An 11,510-nucleotide genomic window follows, 5' to 3' on the forward strand; every position below is an offset into this window, starting at 1 on the left:
GTTAAACTGCAGCATGGTATGTCAGTGGTCATGCACTTTCAAACTGGCATTAGTCCGGACTAGTACAAACAGACACACACACACACATACAAAGCAACATGCATGCAGGTTTGTAAATGAAGACAAACGCACACACTTGGTTTCAAGTCATCCTGCCCAACCATGTGGATCCTTGCATGGCCAGATGTGATTATTTACAGGCCACTGCAATATTGCAGTGTAAAACAACAAAACAAGCAAATCAGTCATGACAGCTCATAATAACAGCTTTAATAGGACAAACAGGGTCAATTGACAGTTTCTAAGCCTCACATGGAAGGAATTGAGTGATGGGGAAGTTTTGTGTTGTGGACATTCCTGATGTCATAGAGGTATAGCCACTAAAACTTGAGTCAATTGAGCACACAGTAGTTCAATATTGAGCACACAAAATATTAAACTACTACGCAATTCCTTCTATGAGAGGATTAGAACTTAATGAACCTCCTAGGACTCCTTGGATTAAACACAGGAACAAAATTCATGGTTAGACATTTGTCCATGGCCAGATCACATCTTGAATTACTTGAAACTAAGGATCCATCTGTCACATTCCAAAATAAATTAAATCTGCAACAGAAAATAATGTCTGCTTATCACATATAAACATTCACAGTAACATTTTTATTGTGGGACTTCTCAAGGTCACTCTATGAAGTACACTCCTTACGTGAAAGAAGACCACTACCCCAAATTACCTCCTAGAAGATGTGTGTATTTTCCACAAGAAAATATGGTAATATGCACAATGTATTAATACTCTTTTTCCAAGTGTCCTGTGGCAAACTTTGTGGTCGACTTTGAGTCGCCGCGATTTTCGCTGTGCAGAGTTGAGTCCCTTAGCTGCTGTGTTCAGACCCGAGAGGGCGCTGATTATGACCTGAGGATTGTCAACAGGATGTTCGTGTTTGCTGGTTCCAATGTGGTAAACCTTTTTCAAACCGCGTCACTTCCGTCTTTCCTTGCACAATGGGTTACGCAGATCTGTTATAAATTGAAACATTGTTCAAACCAGCGTTAAACGCAGCTCACTACTCATTCATGTAATCATCCGTTTTAATTAATTCGTGCTGTTTGAAAAAGTATTTATGAATTATCCTTGGATAAGGTTCTTTTGCCTTAAAAGAACATTTTTTTCTAAATAACATATTTTCAACCATAAGCTAATCCTTGCTTATTTTGTTGAATTTGAGTGTTTTCGTAAAGAACAAACAACAAATCCCTCGTTGCTATTATGTTCAAGTTGTTTTGCATCTGTAAGTGGTATACATAACGCTGTGAGTCAGGTACGTCATATGTTTTGGTAAGATCCCTTTTGTCCACTTCCTCTTCGAAAACAGCCGATGACGAACCCAAAACCATCCTGAAATCAGCAAAGAAACAGTAAGTAGTTTGTCTAGTCCAGTCCAGTATTTACTGGCTTGATGTCTTACTGTAGCCTAAATCATCTCATTCCAAACCCCAAGCAGGGGCGTTGAATTGGATACCAATAGTTGGTGCTGCAGTTTGAGAGGCGTTTCGTTAGTCAGGTTAAGAATATAACGCACAACTAAACGGTTGTAGAACATGTCCTGAATACACCAACACATAGTCGCCTTTAGCATTGGAAAGCTATTCATGAATCAGTTGGACTGCTGACCTTTTTTCAATATTAATCTTGGATCTCTTGTGTGGTCTTTTGCCGCACAACTTTCAAACAGAAAAGCATATTTCTACTGATATGTCTTTCTATGTAGGAATGACATTTCACATTACGATCACCCCTAAGGGCGAGTCGTTGTCTCGCCTTAATGAGACTCAGAAGTAAGCCCTATTACTGTCTGAACCCTCACACCTTAACACAAACTTACGTAGTCATTAAATTACGATCATCCCTAAGGGCGAGTCGTTGTCTCACCTTAACGAGACTCAGAAGTGAGCCCTATAACTGTCTGAACCCTCACACCTGAACACAGACTTACGCAGTCGTTGAATTACGATCACCCCTCAGGGCGAGTCGTTGTCTCACCTTAACGAGTCCAGGAAGAGCTCCCCAGAACGACGAGTTGGGCAGTACCTCTCTCCCCGTGGCCTGGCGCCTGTATTTGTTGTAGGTGACCCCGCCCACCAGATATACGAAAATCAACACAAATAATCTGTGGACGAAGGTAGGCGTTTTAGTAGCAGACAATGAGAATCAGTGACCACCGTTACCTGCCTCAGTGGGTAAAAAAAACCTTCATGAATAATGTTTGATTTTATATATGTCTTGCATTTAAAAATATTACCAAGATACAGTTAAATGTCATCATACTGTAGAATACCTTAAGTCCCGATATGTCTTAAATAGCATCTGGAATATATATGATATATGGGAAATATAGGTGAATTATTACGCAACGAGTTGACAATTCTTTTAGCAATGCCAATTTGCGCTTCGACAGTCGCAAAAATGGCCACGAGAGGCGTCCATATTGAAATTCTAGTGAAACGTTTAACTTGTAACCATTTTATGGACTACACTGACGACGATGGACAACATAAATATTGACATTCAAAACCTTTAACCGATTACACATTAATTTCAAATTAACCAAAATAAATGGTCATCAACCTTACATTATAAGCAGTATGGATCCTCCGGTTAGAGTAACCTCCACGTTGGAATTATAAGTTGTCTTGTGACAACCGTCTGGACATGCGCACTTCGAGGTTATGCGTCCATACTGAGAAGAAAACGAAGAAGTGTTATTGATATTATGATAATAATCTCAACTGTTTCTTTCACCCGCTCATCAAAAGAAAAACATGAACAGATACATATTATAAGAAAAAAGTTGCGTCCCTCAGACGTTCCAGAATCTTTTGATCGTGATTGTTGGCACCATACCATATGCTCGTGCGTTTCAAGAAAGTGGTGAACGTCCAAGACATACGTCACATAGCGCTTAACTCCAGCATCAGGCTGATACACCGTGACATGGCGTAATGTTTAAAGCGGAGTTAAAGCCTAGTCTGTCTTACAGACCCTGATACAGTATCAGGAATGAAGAGAGTCTTTGGGCTCCCTTTTAATATATTTTTATTAAGATAATTGAACAACTGTACAAACTAGTACCTTATGTTTGGTCATCTATTTGTTTCATTGTTCAAGATACTACAGTGAGTGAGTATGGTTTTACGCCGCTTTTAGCAATATTCCAGCAATATCACGACGGGGGACACCAGAAATGGGCTTCACACATTGTACCCATGTCGGGAATCGAACCCGGGTCTTCGGCGTGACGAGCGAACGCTTTAACCACTAGGCTACCCGACCGCCCCAGATACTACAGTGAGTGAGTATGGTTGTACACCGCATTGAGCAACGTTCCAGCAACATCACGACGGTGGACATTATGGACTTCTCACATTGTACCCATGCGGGGAATCGAACCCGGGTATTCGGCGTGATGAGCAAACAATTTAATCTCCAGGCTACCCCACCGCCCCCAACGTTACTTTAAGGTGTTTTTACTATTAATAATAATTTACTCACTAACTGTAACTGTAATTATGTTAATATAATGACAACTGACATATATAGGACCTGTATGGCCTATTTGGCTTAACAGAAACTTAACTTCATACTGTGTAAAAAACACACACTTAAGATAATTGAACAACTGTTTGTTTGTTTTCTGTACAATATGTTCATTTCAGAGACAAGATGTTAGTTCACGTTAAAGCCCAAAACTTTGGAACTTTCCTTCAACATTAAGCTGTATGTTATTGTAGAACCGACGCAGTGTTGAAAGTGGCGTACTATCCAACACACTCTAAGGCGCCGCGATTCGCTGTGCAGAGTTGCGTCCCTTGAACACGCCAGAAACCTATCATTGTGGGTTCGAACCCGGATTCGCCCCGATTATGTTTCTAGGTTAGGTTTTCACCTGCATCACCTCGGGCTTTCCTCCCACATTAAGCTGACACGCCGCGATACAACTGGAATAATGTTAAAAGCGGCGTTAGGCCCAACTCACTCACTCACTCACACCAACACACTCACTCGACACCTCTGAAGTACTTACATATTGGGGTTCTCCTTGTGATCCCTGGATCTCAACAAACGGCTCATCGTAGCTCGGATCACAGATAACAGTGATGAAAGATTCCCTGTAACACGCACACTTGTCATTCGCATTTGAAGGTTTGTTCTTTTTTTCCTTTCTTTTTTTTTATTCTCGTGTATGCATATTAGCTGCGTATTTGTTGTTTAACGCCGCACTCAGAAATATTTCAGTTATATGCCGGCGGTCTGTGAATAATCGAGTCTTGACCAGGCAATCCGATGATTGATATTGTGAACAACGTTTCACGTCGTCAGGATATGAGGACACGCAGTTAACCACGTCACTGAGTTTGAAAACCCGATCCAGTTGTCCGCCTTTTACGACCGGGACCCGTGAAGAGCCGGGGTGAAATAGGTCTTCAGCAACCCATGCTTGCAGTAAAAGGCGACTATGCTTGTCGTGGGAGGAGACTAACGGGATCGGGTGGTCAGACTCGCTGACTTGGTTGATGCATGTCATCGATCCCAATTGCGTGGATCGATGCTCATGATATCAATCACTGGATTGTCTGGACCAGACTCGATTATTTACAGCTTTACATATAGCTGGAATATTGCTGAGTGCGGCGTTAAATAACAAACAAACAAAACAAATCTTACGACCGGCATTGGCTGCTTGGGATATCTTCTAACCCGCAATCTCCAATTTGATGTGTGGATATTTTATCAGACACCAGGTTCAATCATATACAACTCACAAGAAGTTGAGGAGGGCACCCCTGCTACGATAGATTAACTATAGCAATATGAAAGAATCGGTGACCCTCAATTGCTTTGAGCAGTATATATGAAAAAACATGACGTCACAAAATTGATAAGGGTTTGTCTTACAGGTAAAATACGCTACCACAACTTTGCGAAAGCCGATTTAATAAATTGCTTTTAGAACAATGATGTTATGATGTTGAAAAGGAACACATTAATGATCTTCTAGTACCTTATGTTTGGTCATCTATTTGTTTCATTGTTCAAGATACTACAGTGAGTGAGTGAGTGAGTATGGTTTTACGCCGCTTTTAGCAATATTCCAGCAATATCACGACGGGGGACACCAGAAATGGGCTTCACACATTGTACCCATGTCGGGAATCGAACCCGGGTCTTCGGCGTGACGAGCGAACGCTTTAACCACTAGGCTACCCGACCGCCCCAGATACTACAGTGAGTGAGTATGGTTGTACACCGCATTGAGCAACGTTGCAGCAACATCACGACGGTGGACATTATGGACTTCTCACATTGTACCCATGCGGGGAATCGAACCCGGGTATTCGGCGTGATGAGCAAACACTTTAATCTCCAGGCTACCCCACCGCCCCCAAAGTTACTATACGGACTTTTTACTATTAATAATAATTTACTCACTAACTGTAACTGTAATTATGTTAATACAATGACAGATGACATATATATGGCCTATATGGTATATTTGGCTTAACAGAAACTTAACTTCAAACTGTGTAAAAACACAAAGAAAGACCAAGATTTATTACTATTAGAGTACAAAGGTGAGGTGAGGTGAAATTAGGTTTAACGTCGCGTCCAAGATTATTGCACTTATATAGCACGTGTGTGTGTGTGGCTGCTTGTACTAGTCCGGACTGATGCCGATTTATAGTGCTAGCTCACTGAGATACAATGCCGCAGTTTAACATGAATACCCCACTCAGACTCAGTATACTGACTCCGAGCCGACCAGTCCTTGTTTTATCCCCTTAATGCCGAGCGCCTGACAGGGTAACAACAAGTACCATCTTTTAACGTCTTTTGGTATGACGCGGCCGGGCATCGAACCCCGAACCTTCCGCTCTCCGGGCGGACGCCTTACCACTAGACCACGGAGGCGGTCTAGAGTACAAAGAAAGTCAAGCATATATAGTTGTACATCCCTGTTGGGGAATCATGAATAAAAATGATAATTATGGTGTGAACATAATTTTTAATTGAAATGTAGAATTTTTCAAATTTTAATTTTAAATAACATAGTCTTCTGAAGCCCACGGAGTCAACCCTTAGTCCGATTTTAACACAAGTAAACTTTTGATCTTCAAGCTAGTACCCGTGTGTTATGTGTAAAAACCACAACCTGGTAGATCAGAAAACTATCAGTTATTGTTTGTTTATTCGTTGTTTAACGCCGCAATCAGCAATATTCGAGCTGCATGACGGCGGTCTGTAAATAATCGAGTCTGGACCAGACAGTCCAGTGATTGACATCATGAGCATCAATCCACGCAAATGGGATACGGTGACATGCATCAACCAAGTCAACGAGCCTGACCACCCGATCCCGTCAGTCGCCTCCCCATTGTTTAACGCCGCAATCTCCCGGTTCGCCCCGATTATGTTTCTAGGTTTGTCAGCACCATACCTGTGCTCGTGGGTTTCACCGAAGTGGTAAACGTCTGAGACCTGCATCACTTCGGGCTTTCCTCCCACATTAAGCTGACCCGCCGTGATATGACTGGAATACTGTTAAAAGCGGCGTTAAACCCAACTCACTCACTCACTCACTATAAAACTGGCACTTGTCTGCACGCACATACGGGTAGGTTCAGAGGATCCCGAAACAAGGTAAAATGAACTCTGAAAATTTTGATTCCGATATGGCTGCCAAACCACGTCATAAATGACCACAGTCAAAGAAGGTGAAATGTCAAGCATCTAAAGTTGGTTGGTTGGTTTGTTGTTTAACGTCGCACTCGGCAATATTCCAGCTATATGACGGCGGTCTGTAAATAATCGAGTCTGGACCAGAAAATCCCGTGATTGACATCATGAGCATCAATCCACGCAATTTGGGATACGGTGACATGCATCAACCAAGTCAACGAGGCTGACCACCCGATCCCGTTAGTCGCCTCCCCATTGTTTAACGCCGCACTCAGCAATATTCGAGCTGTATGACGGGGTCAGCGATTGACAGCATGAGCATCGATCTCCGCAACTGGGATACGATGACATGCATTAAGCAAGTCACCGAGTCTGACCTCCCGATCCCATTATTGGCACCTTACGACAAGCATGGGTTGCCGAAGATCAATTCTAACCCAATTCTTCACGGGCGACAAGTATGGGTTGCTGAAGATCAATTCTAACCCGGATCTTCACAGAGCATGACCACGTATCCGTGGCGAAGCGGTTTTTCATTTCTCACTCTGAGTAGAATTTCCTTACGGAGCAAAATGCGATAGAGTTCTCTGAACTTTTACCTCAAGGTGTCGGTGGTGGCGCTGTAGTATATCTGGATGTCTGTTCCATCATAGGACCAGACTGATGAACTCTGGTCGCCGGTCTGCCATGACTCTCCCTCGTAGGAACTCTGACACATCTGTAACGACAACGTCGAGACGAGTCATGTTATCATGGCAAAACATATCAACATGATACAACATTGCAACATGACACACCATTGCAACATGACCCTCCACTGCAACATGACCCTCCGTTGCAACATGACACACCATTACAACATGACACGACATGATAACATGCCCCTCCATTGCAACATGACACGACATTGCAACATGACACACCATTGCAACATGACACGACATTGCAACATAACAAGACATTGCAACATGACACTACATTACAACATGACACGACATAGCAACATGACACACCATTGCAACATGACACGACATTGCAACATAACAAGACATTGCAACATGCCCCTCCATTGCAACATGACACGACATTGCAACATGACACGACATTGCAACATAACAAGACATTGCAACATGACACTACATTACAACATGACACGACATTGCAACATGACACACCATTGCAACATGACACGACATGATAACATGCCCCTCCATTGCAACATGACACGACATTGCAACATGCCCCTCCATTCCAACATAACAAGACATTGCAACATGACACTACATTACAACATGACACGACATTGAAACATGACACTACATTGTAACATGACCCTCCATTGCAACATGACACGACATGATAACATGTCCCTCCATTGCAACATGACACACCATTGCAACATGACACACCATTGCAACATGACACACCATTGCAACAAGACACTACATTGTAACATGACACTACATTGCAACATGACCCTCCATTGCAACATGACACTACATTGTAACATGACACTACATTGTAACATGACCCTCCATTGCAACATAACACACCATTGCAACATGACACGACATGATAACATGCCCCTCCATTGTAATATGACACACCATTGCAACATGACACACCATTGCAACATGACACACCATTGCAACAAGACACTACATTGTAACATGACACTACATTGCAACATGACCCTCCATTGCAACATGACACTACATTGTAACATGACACTACATTGTAACATGACCCTCCATTGCAACATAACACACCATTGTAACATGACACGACATGATAACATGCCCCTATCTGTGCACCGCACACAAAACTCACCACAGCGTCTGTACATGCATACCTATCTGTGCACCGCACACAAAACTCACCTCAACGTCTGTACATGCAAACCTATCTGTGCACCGCACACAAAACTCACCTCAACGTCTGGACATGCAATTTATATGTGCACCGCACACAAAACTCACCACAGCGTCTGCACATGCAACGCATCTGTCCGACGCACACAAATCTCACCACATCGTCTGTACATGCAATCTCTATGTGCAACGCACACAAAACTCACCACAACGTCTGTACATGCAATCTCTATGTGCACCGCACACAAAACTCACCACAGCGTCTGGACATGCAATCTCAATGTGCACCGCACACAAAACTCACCACAGCGTCTCGACATGCAACCTATCTGTGCACCGCACACAAAACTCACCACAGCGTCTGTACATGAACCTATCTGTGCATCAAACACACAACTCACCACAGCGTCTGGACATGCAACCTATCTGTGCATCAAACACAAAACTCACCACAGCGTCTGTACATGAACCTATCTGTGCATCAAACACACAACTCACCACAGCGTCTCGACATGAACCTATCTGTGCATCAAACACAAAACTCACCACAGCGTCTGTACATGCAACCTATCTGTGCATCAAACACACAACTCACCACAGCGTCTGGACATGCAACCTATCTGTGCATCAAACACAAAACTCACCGCAGCGTCTGTACATGCAACCTATATGTGCACCGCACACAAAACTGACCTCAACGTCTGGACATTCAACATATCTGTGCACCGCACACAAAACTCACCTCAACGTCTGGACATGCAAACCTATCTGTGCACCGCACACAGAACTCACCACAACGTCTGTACATGCAATTTATATGTGCACCGCACACAAAACTCACCACAGCGTCTGCACATGCAACGCATCTGTCTGACGCACACAAAACTCACCACATCGTCTGTACATGCAATCTCTATGTGCACCGCACACAAAACTCACCACAGCGTCTGTACATGCAATCTCTATGTCGACGCACACACATCACACCACAGCGTCTGAACATGCAATCTCAATGTGCACCGCACACAAATCTCACCTCAACTTCTGGACATTCAACATATCTGTGCACCGCACACAAAACTCACCACAGCGTCTGTACATGCAAACCTATCTGTGCACCGCACACAAAACTCACCTCAACGTCTGGACATGCAATTTATTTGTGCACCGCACACAAAACTCACCACAGCGTCTGTACATGCAAACCTATCTGTGCACCGCACACAAAACTCACCTCAACGTCTGTACATGCAACCTATCTGTGCACCGCACACAAAACTCACCACAGCGTCTGTACATGCAACCTATCTGCGCACCGCACACAAAACTCACCACAGCGTCTGAACATGCAACGTATCTGTCCACCGCACACAAAACTCACCACAGCGTCTGTACATGCAATCTCTATGTTCACCGCACACAAATAAATCTCACCGCAGCGTCTGTGCACGCGTACTGACTGAAGGGATAACAGGGGTTGTATGAGTAGGTGTAGGTGTCGTACAATGCGGTGTAGTCGCTGTACCTGAAACATTAAGTAAATTTCAGTGGCACAGTTTGACGCCATTACACCAACCAAAAAGCCACCCCTGAAACAAACCACTGAAACGGGTAGACTTATTGTCTTCATTCACACGTCGAATTTTTCCCTAAGAAGATTTCTCGGAAAGTTAGTGCATCTCTTTAGCGAAATTAATGTTTATTAGAAACTGGTAATTATTTCAAAAGATATGTTACCCGTGAAGATCAGGGCTAGAATAATTCCTAAGCAATCCATACTTGTCATACGTGACAAACGTAATCGAGTGGTCAGAAATGGATTCTTACGTTGCATGCGTAACGCCTTTTGTCCTCAAACGCGACGTTCACATCGATTTTCTTACGTTTGTCCAGCAGTAGCCATGAACACAAACTTGATTACTTACTTTGGCGTTCCATCACTGTTCCCCGTGGTCGTCATATCGGCTGTGCCACTACCGTCGTCGAACACACACATACAGGGTCCCAAGCCCACACACTGCTTACCCTGGGACCCTGGCAGCACCCCCAGGGCGAGCACAACCCCTACGGATAGCCAGAAAGGTGTCACGCCAGCCATGTCCAAGCGAACCAGATTTGACAATAAGCATGTGACATTTGCCTGCTTGATAAACTTGATAACAACCGAACGTGATGAGATTATCTACACCATGATAACGTTATAATATATACATACTGATTATTGTTTGTTTCTGTGTAACAACGCCGTCTTGGTATTGTGTAGATATTTCAGATTGAAAATGGGGGCACGGGTGGCCCAGTCGTCTAAGGCAACGCGATTCGCTGTACAGAGTTGCGTCCCTTGGGCACGCCATAAACCTATGATTGTGGGTTCGAATCCCGGTTCGCCCCGATTATGTTTCTAGGTTTGTCAGCACCATACCCGTGCTCGTGGGTTTCACCGAAGTGGTAAACGTCTGAGACCTGCATCACTTCGGTCTTTCCTCCCACATAAAGCTGACACGCCGTGATATAACTGGAATACTGTTAAAAGCGGTGTTCAACCCAATTCATTCACTCACTCAGATTGAAAATAAACTAACCTGCAAAAGAAACGGTAAAATTATCTACTTTTGTGTGGATTAAAAGTTGGTGAGTGTAATATTTGGGATAACACTTTCTTAGTAAAGCACAGTTTCTAAATTTTGGAGCACACAAAGTCAGCGATCTAACCCGCTCAGCCACCGAGGCTTCCACAGAAGTGAAAGTCTGACAACTTGTAGTCTAGATCACGTACTTTGTGTATCCTACTGGCAAGTGTATATTGGCACGGCTCCCATGGCCGAAAGCTATGAATGAATGAATGAATGTTGTTCTGTGCCGTTGTTGTAATATACCAGCTACATTACGGCACACTT

At 43.5% G+C, this 11,510-nt stretch overlaps 1 protein-coding gene across 1 annotated transcript; it reads right to left on the reverse strand.

The window, feature by feature from the left end:
• Nucleotides 1–241: 241 nt before the first annotated feature.
• LOC124148057 (cation-dependent mannose-6-phosphate receptor-like) lies at nucleotides 242–10,751 on the reverse strand. The gene is made up of 7 exons (XM_046518987.2): nucleotides 10,539–10,751; nucleotides 10,048–10,138; nucleotides 7,342–7,460; nucleotides 4,089–4,173; nucleotides 2,638–2,744; nucleotides 2,048–2,174; nucleotides 242–1,402 (listed from the first exon to the last, which is right to left on the reverse strand). The coding sequence occupies exons 1-7, from the start codon at nucleotides 10,709–10,711 to the stop codon at nucleotides 1,331–1,333; spliced, it is 774 nt and encodes a 257-aa protein (XP_046374943.2). The 5' UTR covers nucleotides 10,712–10,751; the 3' UTR covers nucleotides 242–1,330.
• Between the last annotated feature and the right edge of the window lie 759 nt (nucleotides 10,752–11,510).

The sequence above is a fragment of the Haliotis rufescens genome, unplaced genomic scaffold (assembly GCF_023055435.1).
Source record: "Haliotis rufescens isolate VD_foot unplaced genomic scaffold, xgHalRufe1.0.p SCAF_10, whole genome shotgun sequence".
NCBI lineage: Eukaryota > Metazoa > Mollusca > Gastropoda > Lepetellida > Haliotidae > Haliotis > Haliotis rufescens.